The sequence below is a fragment of the Rhinolophus sinicus genome, chromosome 14 (genome assembly GCF_057876585.1).
Source record: "Rhinolophus sinicus isolate RSI-liver-muscle chromosome 14, RSI-T2T, whole genome shotgun sequence".
NCBI lineage: Eukaryota > Metazoa > Chordata > Mammalia > Chiroptera > Rhinolophidae > Rhinolophus > Rhinolophus sinicus.
In genome coordinates, this window is record NC_142514.1 from 178,960,980 (window position 1) to 178,976,677 (window position 15,698).

At 38.7% G+C, this 15,698-nt stretch overlaps 1 protein-coding gene across 1 annotated transcript; it reads left to right on the forward strand.

Annotated features, from left to right (window-relative positions):
* The first annotated feature begins 1,060 nt into the window (after positions 1 to 1,060).
* MS4A12 (membrane spanning 4-domains A12) lies at positions 1,061 to 11,856 on the forward strand. Its single transcript, XM_019754000.3, has 6 exons — positions 1,061 to 1,327; positions 4,906 to 5,043; positions 5,639 to 5,695; positions 7,348 to 7,464; positions 11,148 to 11,258; positions 11,463 to 11,856. Exons 1-6 carry the CDS (start codon positions 1,061 to 1,063, stop codon positions 11,571 to 11,573), a joined length of 801 nt encoding a protein of 266 aa, XP_019609559.3. The 3' UTR covers positions 11,574 to 11,856.
* The last annotated feature ends 3,842 nt before the right edge of the window (positions 11,857 to 15,698 follow it).

Genomic DNA, 15,698 nt, shown 5'->3' on the forward strand with positions numbered 1-15,698 from the left:
GAAATCAGAACCTGACCCAGTAAAAATGCATCTGGGATTAGCATAATCACTAGAAAACTATTAATAATGTGGGTTCTATATGGAACTCATAGGTCTTAGTCCAGATATTAAATAGCAAATATGAAAATTAAAAATGTTGATAAGTAAATAAAAAGCCTTGAGCTTTCTTTTTTTATCAAATTTCTCAATGAGACAAAAAAATTACAATGATCAATAGCAAAGAAAGGAGGTAATGAGATTACATACATGCAGAAATAATTTGTTTTAATACTTTTTTTAAAAAACATAAGAAAATTATTGTACCCTGAGCACCCATCTCCTCACTCCTTGACCTTGGCACTGATTGTTTGAAGTTCAATTTCTATTATAAACTTTATATGGCCACATCCACTGCTTAAACCAGAATGGAAGACTTTGGGCTCTAGTAACACAATGACAGCTACCGTGTTTCCCTGAAAATAAGACCTAGTCAGACAATCAGCTCTAATGCCTCTTTTGGAGCAAAAATTAATATAAGACCCAGTATTATTTATATTATATTATATTATATTATATTATATTATATTATATTATATTATATTATATTATATTAAAGACCGGGTCTTATAGTAAAATAAGACCAGGAGCACAAGGCTCATAACACCAGCATGGGCCAGAGAGCTGTGTCCTACACAAACAGACTGAGAAACAATGGCTTGAACTGGAGTGGGGTGGGGGGAGGTAGAAGAGGAGGAGGTGGAAGAAGGGGAAAAAAAGAAAAAAAGAAAGTTGCTCCAGGCCCCAGAGTTAGTGAAGTAGCAGACTGGGAAATCTTCAGCACTAAATGGCCACAGAAACCAAATACACAGGATATAAAACCTCCTGATTTCAAATGTTATTTGAGAGCTATAGGGAATCACTCCAAGAATTACAGCTATGCAATCCTTCATTTTTCCTTGTTTAAAATAACCTTCTGTGGATTAAAATTTGTTTCCACTTTTAAAAAGTATCCTTTGTAATCAGATGTTTCTTTTCTGGATAAATGTATCATTTTGTTATATTATATAATACTTAGGACATAATGATGCCAGCCAAGCCGACAACCCACCCTAGACCGCACGAAGCCACACATAATCCTTACCTACCAAGCAACTCTCTGGCCTCTGGGCCTCAACCATTTCCAAGTTTCATCAGCCTAGGAAACCAAGCTCAGAGTGGCCAGCCTCACATCATCACTTCTCCAGGAATCTTCGCGAACAGTCAGCAGGGTCAAGGAAATGTACAAATTATAACTCCAACTATAGGAACAGCAACCACAACCTTTACAGAAGAAGTGAAAATACTAGGGGTAAGTCTACTTACTACTAGAATTTTAATTTTGCATTTGCAAGGTTGTACAGTTATAGTTGGGGAGAAGTTTATGATCTCATGACATATATCCAATCACTAAAAAATTCTGAACGTTACCCTGGAAACTATATGCCTTTTAGGTAGAAATAATTCATCTGCATATAGACTTTATCCTGACTTCATTTTATTTTAGATTCAAACAAGAATCTAACAGGTGACAAAGAATTTTTCCTAGCAAGACAATTCAGTAACATCGACATACTCGTAACGGGAACACCACTAACTTCTACCTCGATCTCACATCTACAAAGGACATTTGGGGCAACTTCAGTTCTGTCTCTGGATTAGTTTCAAGCCTGGTGTTTGTGTGTAAGTGAATGCACATGAACATGAACATTGATGGCTGCCTTAAAAACAAAAGGAACTACAAATGGGCAGTCTGGGAAAAACTGGGTGTGAAAGATTAGGGACCATTCCATCTGCTGGGCCTCTCATCTAGTGACCATGGAAGTGTCATGACATAATTGCCACATTACTTCTACAAAGAGCACTTTGAACATTCATAATCTTGTTTCTGGAGGTGTTGTAAAGCACGCCCTGCTTGTAAATAAAGATTCCACTCGCCTGGGCAAAGTCGTTAGCCCCTTGGCTGTGCTTTCCAGGTACTTCCTTCATGCCACTAACACAATTTCACCCCACTGTGCTGTCCCTCCCTCTGTGCAGTTCTAACTTCTCTGCTAGAGCATTCAGTAAATTATAATGAGTGTCCATTGTGTGCCAGAAACTTTTCTGGCCATCTTACTACTATTTCAAGTTTTAACATTTTAGGGAAGTAAAAACGAGCATTGGTTTTCCTCCAGCAGGCAGATCTATGGAGGTGGCCCCTCACATCCTCTCCCGCCGGATATGGAAAATCCCCATAGAGCACAGACCGTGTTTCCCCCAAAATAAGACCTAACAGGAAAATAAGTCCTGATTTTTCAGGATGACATCCCCTACCTATAAGCCCTAATGCATCTTTTGGAGCAAAAATTAATATAAGACCTGGTCTTATTTTCAGAGAAACGCAGTAGGACCCATGTGCACCCCACACAGGTGTTGGGAATATTGCAGAGAATAAAACAGGCCCAATCTCTGCCCACATGGAGCTTAGAGCCTAGTGAGAGAAATCAGACTACACACATTAAAGTACAAAATGTGTTAAAAGGTGGTAAATGATATGTAGAGGATAAAAGGATAAGAGGTACCAGGCAGTAGGGGGGTAGAAATTTCAAGTTGGTCAGAGCAGGCTTTTCTTAGAAGAGAATATTTGAGCAGAGCCATGAAGTGAAGGGCTAACCGTGAAGATATCAAAGCAAGAGCTTCCAGGTAAAGTTGGAAAGGTCTTTAGAGATAATGGCGTGTGTTGTGTCTGGAGCACAGGGAGGAAGCCAATACAGTAGAATGGAATGAGGAAGGGAGGGAGTGGGCAGGTAGAGGGCAGAGCAGTGGTGGGGGCCAGACTCTGGGAGGCCTGGAGGAAAGAAGGCTTGGACTTTCCCTCCGAGCGGAATGGAGTGCCGTTGGAACAGTCTGCCCGGTACTAAAGGGGTGCACAATAAAAGAACTTTAAAGAGATAGGTGCCATTTTGTTTTTTAATAGTTCCAATTGGCAGCAGGGACTTCCTCTCCCTGAAGACTGTACATCTGTGCAATTTCAGCCTCCAGTCACCACAACAGTGCAAGGGCTTCAGGGGGTAGGATGTGGAGTATCTTCCTCAACTGGCTCAGAACTTCAAGTTAGGTCTGTGGCCCAAAACCCAAAGGGAATGAAATGACCAAATTACTCAGTCTGGCCTATAGGCAATTTTGGTCAGTAAGTGGTATAGCCAGGGCCATACCAGGAGAAAAGGAGGCCAACATTAGGCTAAGATCTTACTGCTCTTCATCAAATGACCCCAAGGATGAGGATGGGAAATTTGCAGCCAGGTGATTGAATTGCTGCTCTAGAGAAGACACTGTGGAAACCAAATATAATACCTAATGCTGAGATCCACGATTGGCTAAAAGAGGACCATGACACCTCTGCAGCTTCATGCAAAAGTGTGGCACGTGTATGTATGGATGTGTATGAATAGTTTTTCAGGAGAGAAGCCTCGTAGCTTTTAGTAGCCTCTTGAAGAACTTTGTCAGTAAAACAAAACAAAACCAAAAAAAAAAAAAAAAGTTCCTCGCATTATTTAGGAAGGTCCCATCTAGCTACAGTTATTTCTCACAATCTGTTTATCCAGGATGAAGGAAGGTGCACGAGGGGGTTCCTTTAGAGATGACTCCCCCTGTCTTTGAGAACATATGTCTTGGCCAATAAGAAAAGGTTTGCATACCTGCAAGCGAAAAGAAAACATAGATGAGCGCAAAGCCAAGTAATAAGGTGTGTGATTTATACCATAAGACAGGACAGAAATTTAGAAAGGAAAAAGCTTACACTGTGTGGTACAAGCAGCGAGATGCGGCGGAAGAGGCGGAGCTGAGCCTGAGGGGCGGGGCCACGCTGAATAGTTAAGACGTGGGCTCTGCAGTCAATTTGCTGCATTAAACGCCGGTTCTGCCACTCAGTAACGGTATGACCTTGGACTTCGTTATTGTCTGAATGTTCTGAATGTTTGTGTCTCTTCCCCCCCCCCCCCACAAAGCCTATATGGTGAAATCCTTGTTCCCAAAAATGATATTTGGAGGTGGGTCGTGAGGGAGGTACTTAGGTCATGAGGATGGAACCCTCGTAAATGGGATTATTGCTGTCATAAAAGAGGCTCCCGAGAGGCCTCCAGACTTTCCGCCTTGTGAGGACACAGTGAGGCAGTGCCGGCCATGAACCCGTAAGATAGCCCTCACCAGACTGTGACCGTGCTGGCACCTTGAACTTGGACTTTCCAGTCTCCCGAACTGCAGGCAATAAATTTCTATTGCTGATAAGCCACCCAGTCTGCAGTATTTTGTTACAGCAGTTTGAACAAACAAAGACAGATACCTAATTTCTTTATGTCTCTCTGTCTCCATCCAGTTGGTGGGAGGATTACCTGAAACAGTAAATGTAAAGTGTTTAGAATATTAATTATCAAGCATATAGTTAATGCCCCAAAAATTATTGTGGGTTTTTGTTTGTTTGCTTGCTTTCTGTTCTGCTTTTCCCCACGCCTGGGATTACTCAAGCAGAGACTTGGTCCATTGGAAAAAGACAGCCATCACAGTTATAGCATTTTCTTCCAAGACTCTTTTAGAGGCTCTCAACAGATGCTCATTCAGGCCTAAGCAGAGCACTTTCTGAAGAACTCTCTGTGGGCTACCCCTGCAAGCCACCCCGGATACCGCAAACAAGGGCTTTACCAAGCTGAGGCCTTGGCTCTTGTGTGTGTGTGTGTGTGTGTGTGTGTGTGTGTCCAAATCCTATTGGCCCGCATGCTGTGGGGGACGCATGCCTGAATGACAGCCGTGAGTCTTGGCAGCGTTGACAATAAGTAGGCAGCCGTGATGACAGCCATGTTTCAGGGGTGCCTACACATGAGAAGCAAATCTAAAACACCCACTTTCTTTTTGCAGGCGATCCAGATCGTGGTTGGACTGACACACATTGGTTTCGGAATTATTTTGGGTTTAATGAACGTCATTTATGCATCTGTTTTGGGTTTTGCTTCTGTAACTTTCATTAGCGGATATCCATTCTGGGGCGGCCTCTCTGTGAGTAGACTGCTAGAACCACTCTCCTCAGTTTATAAATCTATTTATTCCCAGTCAATGTGCACTTATTTTTATGGTAAGTCCTGCATCTGCTCAGTGGGAGAACTGAGACATAACAGCTCTCATTGGGTTTAAATAAGAGAGAGATTTTGTTCTCCATTTTTTCACTTGCTGCTTAAACTCATACCCTAAAGTTTACTCTGATCGAGTTCTGAGCAATCCAGTGCTTTAGCTCCCGCCTACGTTTTAGATGGAAATGTATGTGTTGGGTAGAGAGTAGTCAAAGGAGGTGACTATGGGAATATGATTACAAAATATGCAATTGATCACAAGAAGAGATTGACCAGTGAGTTCAGAAGTCATCAGAATAAGGAACGCTTATAACAGAATGAGTTCTTTATAAGGAAGAAACTAAAGAGGAAAAGAAAACGGAAAAGTACATAATCTCTGAGAGTTACTCCAGAAAACTGAGTAGGAGAGGAATTATTTTAAGAGGGAAACTTGATGACTATAAACAGACCAACCTTTCCCATAAAGAGAAGTTCCCAGAAACAAAGAACCCATCATCTCACAAATAAATTTGTTATTTCTACAGTTCATTATTACTGGTGCTCTCTCTATTTCGGCATCCATGAAGTTTTCCCTTTGTATGGTAAGTTGGAATGTTTCTACTTTTTAAACTCCTGTAAAAATTAACTGGATTCATTTGAGGAGAAAAATTAAGAAGATGGATTTAGAAAATGTGAAGGGGAGCACTTATTCCCAAAAATATCTGTTGGTTGATCCCAAGATATGTGTGTCCCTGAATGGTCCACACAATTGGCCACTCAGAAATGGCAGAACTCCATACCCTGCCTCTTTAACTCACAAGAATAGGAATTAGTAAAGGTGGGTTTGTTTAGCTTGTCCTAGAGGCTCCCTGGTTCAGTTGGGTCACGTGACATTAGAGGAACCCCAAAGCAGAATCCAGGAGCCAGGAAACACCCACTTGTCACTTCAGCATCAACGATTCTACTGTTCATTTGCCGTTTCTCAGTTCTGCCTTGCCTTGTATTTTTATTTTTCACTTGCACATATCTCTTCTTGTTTGGATTCGACTTCTGTTTTACAGTTCTTTAAATCATCTCTAAAAATACCTAGCTCGGTACATAAGAAGAGTTTATAAACATAATCACTGAGACAGGTCTTTCAATTCACTCGGTCACAGCACTCCACCTTTTGCAATTGCTGGTCTGCTTTTGAAACAAGAGAAAGAAAATTTTCCAAGAACTAAAGACAACTAGAGCAGAGGTGGTTTCAAGATTATATTTAATCCAGCACAAGAGGAAATTGGGAAAATGAGAACATAGAATCATGTTACTCATGCTAGTCTAGACTAGAATAAAATAAAATAAAAATCAGTCTACTCGTGATGAACTGCTCCTATTATAATCCAAAAACAAAATAAAGCACCGTTTTCCTGCATGAGCTATGGATCCTTCCCTCTCACTGAGATTGACCAAGCATAGAGTTTGTCCATTTGTAGAAGACAGCTCTAAAACTAGAAGCTAAAGCAATTTTTCTAAGGGCCTTTTAGAGGCCTTCAGGAGACTCTGAGACACACTCAAACACTAGCACTTCCTAAATAGCTCTAGCTCTGCCAACCCTAGCAAGTCAGCTGAGAACCTGGTTCACAATTATTCTGCTGAATGTCAAAATCTTGTAGAAACTGGAGAAAGTTTTGTACTCTGCCCATATGCCTCTATCCACAAAAGCCTAAGGAGCTCCTCCTTCTAAATCTGGGGTTCTTTATCTAGTCTTTAGAAACACTTCAGGGTTTTCATTAATTTCTAAATTTATCAGCCAAGATTTTTTGTGTATTTACTTTGCCATCTATAAACTTGGATGCTATATACTACTACCTCATACAGTGGTTGTAAAAGTTCTATGAGATAATGTATTTAAATAATTTAACACACTGTCTGTCATAGAAAGTGCTCATTAAAAGTTTATTAGTTGTTTTGTTTTAAAAAGGGCGTATTACTGTTATTGCACATGAGGTTTTTAGACAAACATAATAGATGAGCATCTGCTTTGTATTATTTACATTTTTTCTACAGATTTTAGAAATACCCTACATTTAGTATGCATACAGAATAGTTTTCATGGTAACTATCCAGAAGGGCAGAGGGGGAAAAAATCATTTCAACTTAATTTTTTTTTTCAAGATTTCGAAGACTAACAACCATTAAATTTAATTGTTCCTTATTTTATTTGATTTCATTTCTCCCATATATGATGTCTTTTTCCTGTCATCTCCATTAGATAAAAGGCAGCCTAGGGATGAATATTGTTAGTGCTATTTTCTCCTTCCTTGGAATGATTCTGTTTCTGGTGGACGTGAGCATCAATGGGCAACCCAACCAAGACTATTGGGCAATTGTAAGTATCCCATAATCTACCACGTGCCTCCTCTCTTTCTACTCTCATAAAGTGGGTCAATTTTTCATCCCTTATTACTGTACAGCAGCTCTAGTGGAAAATTCCTTTTTCTAGTCCAGCCCTACTCCTAGTCATGTGATCTCTAGGACTACAGAATAAAGTGGGAGAGTTACCTTGACAAATGGTAAGAAAGGGTGGACCTCATTGGCCCATCTCACTGTTAATCACATGAACAATGCAAAAGACTCCTAAAGACACCGATATTATTTTCGAAAGATTTGAAATTCTATGTACATAAGATAGTCAAGTTATTGGGTAGTTTTATTTTAGAGTTTTTATTTTAGAGTAAGAATGGGATGAAAGGAAAATGTCAGTGACAAGCACTTCCAATTTTTATTAGAGAAACCCAAAGAATTAAGCAATTGCAAAATGAAACACAAGCCTCTGAACGTTCTCAAAACAGAATCGTCCATTCATTATCATTACATAGGCCAAGGATGGACTCTATTATCTCAGGCATAGACAAAAGAGTAGAGAAGGGCTTATAAGGAGGAAAGAATATGAGAGGACCTCTTGGTAAATAAGGTGGAGTAAAGCAAGAACAGGATAAGAATTTATCCACTACAATATCAAATAAAAAGAACAGAAATTAGTGGAAAACTAGCTAAAAATGGCCATCCAAGTAAAGAAAAAAATGATTCAGCTGTGTCTCAAGGTGGCAAAAAAAGTACAGCTCCTAGCCCTGGCTCTTACTCTCCAAAAACACAAATGAGGAAAGAAGGTGCCAAAATACTGAGAATTCTTCCTAATGCTCTCCAATATAAAGCTAAAAAGACTCAGGTGGACAGCAGACAATTCTGGGAAAGCATAAAGCAAATCCTGTATGGTAAAAGTCCTTGTGTAGCACTCTGGGGCCTCAAGGGAGAAGGAAAGTTCACCAGGGGTAACACCTTTCAGTGCACTTTGCTAAAGGAATGAGCAAAAATCCACAGGAATAGAACATACCTCTGACCTTGGAGCAGGCCTTGGTACAGGGCATTTCTCAGAAGAGGGAGAAAGCACAGTCCACGTTCACTAACAAGAATTGTGCTCGGTGCCAAGTAAGTTATTCCACTCCCTGCAACAGCTGTGTGATTAGCGTTTAATAAAATGGACAGACAACAGTATCTAGTTCTCAAATTATAGCTGGAAACAAGGAAGACACATTGGACCCAGTTACGTGGAAACATGAATCAAGGAAAATTCACCTACACTACAGCTAAACAAACATAAGGCCTGTATAGTCATTCACTTTAAGAATTGAGGAAGTTGAAAATAAATGGCAGGGAAACTGTCCACATACATTAGAGTGATTAAAAGAAGGAAGAGAGGGGGGAGGAAGGAAGGAAGGAAGGAAGGAAGGAAGGAAGGAAGGAAGGAAGGAAGGAAGACTTTCCTGTGGGTTAGTTGGTCAGCAGAAACACTCAGAAGCTTATTATTCATTTTAAGTGAAAGACAAAATTCAACTGATTCGGACAAAAGAGATATCAGATGATAAAATGAATGCAAACACATGTGCCTTCCTTCTTCCTCACAAAATGAGCCCTGATTTCATAGGGATGTGAGCCACATAAATCAGGAAAACATTGACTTTCCTCATTCTCATAGTTTGATCTCTTACTAACCTAAGAAGCCATATCTACAAATTCTAGTTCAAATTCCTGTCCTATGAAACAATGAGTCTGGCCTGTGATTACCACACGACCCAGACCTAACATCCTGCTTTGCAGGTATTGGTATTAGGTGTTTCCATTTAACACATAGAGACTTAAAAACAACAAAGGGGAATTTCCAAGCCATGTTCAATCACTACATGTCAGTGGCACAGATGAAAAAAACCCAATATGGAGGAAAACATTGCCCAATTATCAATAGAAGATTCCTCATGAGCATTTTATACTATTGAAAATCTTAATAGATAATAAAATGGCAGAATGAAATAATAAGAACATTGCAGCACAATAGAAAACAACTGAATACCAAAAACCACTATTAAAGATCTAATAAACAAATGATACACAGCAAGAAATAGAATGGACTCAGTTAAAAATAGTAGAGACAAACTGTAACCACAGTGTTGCAGAGGAAAAAGACAAATCTATAAAGTAATTAGAAAGAAGATGAGAAACATAGAAGACAGGCAAGTTTGATCCAACATAACAATAATTGGTCTCCCCGAGTGAGAGAATCTAACAAATGGTACTGAATTTGTACACTGAAAGGGAATTACCTAAACTAGGAGAAGAAAATGCAAAGAAAGAAGCATTTCTTATACAGAATGCTTATTTCTAGGCAGTTGTTTTCTATATATACATATATGTATACATATATACATATATGTATATATACACACACACACACATTGTTATAGGTATAGGGTATGAGAAAAGGATTCTTTAAGATTTTAGGCAGAAAAATCAAATTACTTACAAGCTGGAAAAAAATCAACTTGACTCAGCCTACCACAACAACATCCAATGAGGAACGATAAAGAAGCCATGTCTATCAAGTTTGATGAAAAGAAACTATGACTCAAGAATAACACATCCAATCAATAAAATTTTCGTGCAAGTATAAAAGCAACAAGAAGATACTGTCAGTAAAATAACAATAACACATGGGCACTGCTACTGAAAAAAAAGTAATATTCTAGAATACATGAGGTAAATGAAATCAAGAATTCAGAAAGCTAGGGGAAACTTTGTAAAGAGATTAGTGAAGAGCACTGAACCTTTTAAATATTCATCTAAGCTTGCAGGGCTGAACAACTGGGGCAATTATAACCACAGACCTGAATATAAATGTTTTACTTAAAAAAAAAGTGAAAAATGATATAATCAGCAAAAACTGGAAAGTGAAGAGAGGAGAGGTAAGATGACAGGGACCAAAAATAAAAGTGCTAGTCACCTCATTTTTTATTATAAGCAATCACTTCATGTTGTCTAAAATTGAAACCTGGAGGTTTAAAATGACTAACTTCTTCATGGGTTTCATAAACATTTTAATTTTCGCAGACTTAATTTGACTTAACTTCTTTCCATTCTTTTAAAATCAAGTAATACTTTTATTTCAATAGTAAGTACAAAATGATTCCCTCCCTACAGAATGCTGTTTCTCTCTTGTTGTCTCCCCATGCATCCACTTTTCTATTTGCTTTTTGCCGGTACAGAGAGTTCTAGACTAACAGGCATCAAAAGTTAATTTTGCTTATCTCTAGGCAGCTGAATTTGGAATGATTGGTTGTTTTCTATAGAGCTTGCTTTATTTATTTATTTTTTTTTTTAGTGAGCAGGTAACATTTTTACAAGAACAAGAAAACCATTGCAAAGAAAAACCAAAATCTACCTCCTTTCTAATGGCCCTAAATAAGACAGTAAGACAGCCTCCTGGAGAAAAGAAAAGTCTTCTGGCATTTTAAAGAAAACTGAAAATTAATTCATATTCTCCTGAAATAAGCATTTGGTGATAATAGAGAAATAATTGTGGAGCGAGCTGAGTATGAGCAATAGCACATTTAATGAATCAGTAACTTTTTTTTAAAATTAAAGTTTAGTAACTTTTTGAAGCCTGTTTGAGGCCTTCCTGATTAGTAAAACTTTCAGTGACTTTATCCCTGATGTCAGCGTCTTTATCCCGGATTTCAGATTTCTGGAAAAGGAATTTCAGCCATGCTGATTATCTTCTCTCTCGCGGAGTTTTGCATAACTTGTACCACAGCCCATTTTGCCAGTCAGCTAGTCTCCAACACCACTGGGGTGAGTTGGGTCTCTTCTCTGTCAAATCATCTGAATATGTATTGGAGAAATACAGACTTAAATGTCAGCCAAGTCCGACTGTGGGCTTACCAGAAAGAGTGCTCTTTGCCCTTGACTCTGATGGGAACAGGTGGTGGGAGGTGGGGGTAGGGTACTAGATAGGATTGTAATAACAATATTGCTTGTTTTATTCATTCTTTTCAGTCTGTTCTGGTGCATGCAAACAGCCCCTTAACACAAGAAACACCGTTTAGCTCCTCTTCCTTAGCTCCTCCCAGAAATGATGGCCACCCACCTTACACCGTTAAGTATTGAAAGAAAAAGGAGCATCATGCCATCTCATGAGGTAAAACGACTCGACAGAACGTTCCTAAGAAGCTGGCCTCTACTATCCACAATGATTGCTAATCTTTAAAGACTGTGATTGAGATTCCTTCTTAGATTGTCACTAATGATACATGTATGTATCTCCCTGCCACTGTGTCTCCCTACATACCACCACTACACGCTGGTACATGTGAAGGACCAGAGGACCGACAATAACTCTGCAACAATCTTAAAGTTAGAAAATGTCCTGTTAATGTTCACCTTGCCTCAATAAAATATTACTAGGAACATAAGCCATTTTTGTTATATTTTTAAAATTCATTTTCGTTCAATATTGGTTGTACAGCAGCAGATTTGACAATCACTGCAAAGCAGACTGGTAAAATTTCTTTGATGGTGATTTAAAGGGTGCCCAAGTCACGACAGTTCCCTTACTCATCCCTTCCTCCCCTTTCTGTTCAGAAAGCAACTGCCCTCGTTGAGGCCGTGTTATTTTGTACATTAATATCATCAAACATCTTGCCTTTTGGATGTCTACAAAGCTTTACTATTTATAGAGTATTTCCGTGTACATTAAACTCATTTGCAGTTGAGGTAATAGCAGGGCAAGGATGGTACATCGAGGAGGTTTTATTTGGGGTTTGGCTCTTTTGTTTTTGAAATGGGAGAAACATGGGCATGTTTAAAAGCCAATGGGAACAATCCAGATGGGAGGGAGGGAAGGAGAGAGAGAGAGAGAGAGAGAGAGAGAGAGAGAGAGAGAGAGAGAGAGAGAGAGAGAGAGAGGATAGGAGAAAGATTGAATATGTTAGAGATAAGGGATAGATGGTAGTGTAAGTTTTAAGAAATCAAAAATATATATGGAAGGCACAACCCAAGTCATGAGGAAGGGTGGTTTATCTACGTAACAGAAAGAAAGACAGATGTCATTGCTGCAGATGCCAACAGGTTTGCAGCGATGGTCATGAGTACGTAGGAGGCTCCGATTTGGTGGCTGGTGTCAGCCCTGTCAAAGTAGAAGTAAGGTCGTTCCCAAGGCAGGGGCCATGGGCAGACTCAGAATACTGAACAGAAAGGGTAATGTTGGAAAAGTCATAGCAAATAGAGAATACACTGATCAGAAACACAGAGGAGGACGGCCAGGCTGTACTGAGGGCACATCTGAGGGGGTGATCACAAATTTATATCCGAATAAAGTGCTTCAGCAAGGCTTGGCTGCTCAGATGTGGATCCAGACAAAGTGGCTATTTGATTTCCACAAGGGGGAAGATTTTGCTAGAAGGGATAATAAAATATGAAAAAAGGCAAAAAAGCTCAAGATACTGTCAAAGTATTATTCAAATGATGGGCTGTGGAATCTAAACTGGATAAGGAGGGAATTAAAGAAAAGGACAGATGGGTGGATCAAAAATTGAGGTATCTGCCTTTCTCCAGTAGAGCTGTTGTGAAGATCAGATGAGATAATGTTGTGTGAAAATGGTTTGCAAATAGCCAAGTATACCCATTTTTGAAGCTTTAAAAATATTTTAAAAGCCAGAGGGCACAAAATATACAGGGAAAGAGAAGACAGAGAAATCAAAATCAAGGAAGAAGCAGATGAGAAGAACAGAATTTTTGCATCTGGGAAAGCAGACGTATTATGTCAGGTGAGTGTCACATAGTTTCAAATTTCTTGCCCTGCCTGGGTTCAAACTATTTAGCAATTTGGGTAATCAGTGATGCCCTGTCCTTTGCCTTGAAGCTCAATAGCTAAGTGAAAGAAAAGACACATCCTCCATGGCCTGAGGGTCTGGGAACTAAATAGGGCTCCTAAATGTCTGGAGGGTGGTATATTGTATGTTCATATCATCAACAGTAAAAGTAACACTTGCTTTAGGGAAAAGAAGCATTTCCCACAAATTTGATTTTTTTAATAAATTTCCATCAAACATACTGTATTTTTTATTTGACTTCCATAATAGCAATAATGAAAATAGGAAATATTTAGTTCACTGTATATGACAGTCACATCCTAAACACATAAATGCATGCATTTAAGGCTCACAACAAGCCTGTGAGGTATGTACTATAATTAGCATCATTTTCAGATGACAAAACTGTGGCAACGAGGTTAAAAACTTGCTATTAAGGTATGTAGCTAGCAAACAGTGAAGCATGGATTTGAACCCAGAAGGTCTGGCTCCCAATTCCAGGCAGTATTCCTAACCATTATTCCTACTCTTCTTATCTTGGATAGAATCAGAGCTTTGTAGCTCCAAAACAAACAAACAAACACAAGTTCCCCATAGTAAACTTGTAGTACATTTGGAAGGAGCTACCTGACTCTCTAATAGAAGAGAAGGGGTTGGGAATATAATAATACTACTTTTAACACTTGCTTCCTGAAAGTTACTCTGTTGCCTTATAATCACACCTGAGAGTTCCCTAACTCAACATCTAGAGTGTCAACTGATTTGCCCCTAACTCCTCTTTTTTTCCTGCATAGTCAAAAGATGATCATAGATTTGGGTTTCAGCCACCTAAAATTTTATTGAAGTTGAGGCTTTTTACAGTGTGAAAAATAAGACTGTCTACTTTAGCAATTTTAACAATGCTGCAAGCATAAAATTATTATGAGGTCAATTCATTTTAAACAATGTAATCATGTTTTTATGCAACTGGGGAAAATATTCATTCATTTAGTTGCACATCAATACTTACTGAGTGCCTACTCTGTACAGGGCACTTTTCTGTGTGCTTGAGAAAAACAGACAAAGCTTCTGTTCCTTGGAAGCCTATATTATCTAAGTGTTAGACTTCCTGTGAAAAATAAAATCAAGTTAAGTTTAATTTTAAGGTTTAAATCTTCTAAGCTTTCTAAAAATGTGCCTGTGATCTGAGACCTGAGACAGTGACAGGAATAGAAATAGTATATCCCATGCAGCAAAAGCAGTCCTAAGAGGGAAATCCGTAGCAATGCAGGCCTACCTAAAGAAACAAGAAAAATCACAAATCAACAGTTTATCCTTACACTTAAGGGATCTGGAAAAAGAACACCAAAATAAGCCCAAAGGGAGTAAAAGGAAGGAGATAATAAAGATCAGAGTGGAAATAAATGGAATAGAGACCCAAAAAAAATACAAAAGATCAATGAATCCAAGAGTTGATTTTTCAAGAAGATAAACAAAATCGACAAACCTTTAGCCAGACTCATCAAAAAAAAAGAAAGAGAAGACCCAAATTAATAAAATCAGAAATGAAAGAGGAGAAGGGACACCAGACACCACAGAAATACAAAAAATTTTAAGAAATTACTATGAGAAACTATACGCCAACAAATTAGACAATCTGGAAGAAATGGACAATTGTCTAGAAGCATACAACCTTCCAAGAATAACTCAAGAAGAAACGGAAAACCTGAATAGACTGATTACTACCAGGGAAACTGAATCAGTAATCAACAAGTTCCCAACAAAAAAAAGCCCTGGACTAGATGGCTTTACAGGTGAATTTTACAAAACATTCAAAAATGAATTGTCACCTATTCTCCTCAAACTACTCCAAAAAATCCAGAAGGAGGGAAGGCTCCCAAACACTTTTTATGTGGCCACTATCACCTTGATCCTAAAATGAGACAAAAACACTACAAAAAAAGAAAACTACAGGCCGATATCCCTAATGAACATAGATGCAAAAAAATCCTCAACAAAATATTAGCGAACAGAATTCAGCAATACATTAAAAAGACCATACACCATGATCAAGTGGGATTCATTCCTGGAATGCAAGGTTGGTTCAACATCCACAAATCAATTAATGTGATATACCACATTAACAAAGTGAAAAATAAAAATCACATTATCATATCAATAGATGCACAAAAAGCATTTGACAAAATCCAGCAGCCATTTATGATAAAAACTCTTAAGAAAGTGGGACTAGAGGGACCATATCTCAACATAATAAAGGCCATATATGATAAACCCACAGCTAACATCATACTCAATGGGGAAAAGCTAAAACCATTCCCTTTAAGATCAGGAACAAGGCACGGTTGCCCACTTTCTCCACTTCTATTCAACATAGTTCTGGAAGTTCTAGCCACAGCAATCAGACAAGGAAAAGAAATAAAAG

Coding starts and splice junctions, on each gene's coding strand:
- MS4A12 (XM_019754000.3), top strand. CDS start 1,061: ATGATGCCAGCCAAGCCGACAACCCACCCTAGACCGCACGAAGCCACA. Junction 5,044..5,638: donor CATTCTGGGGCGGCCTCTCT/GTGAGTAGACTG, acceptor TTATTTCTACAG/TTCATTATTACTGGTGCTCT. Junction 5,696..7,347: donor TGAAGTTTTCCCTTTGTATG/GTAAGTTGGAAT, acceptor CATCTCCATTAG/ATAAAAGGCAGCCTAGGGAT.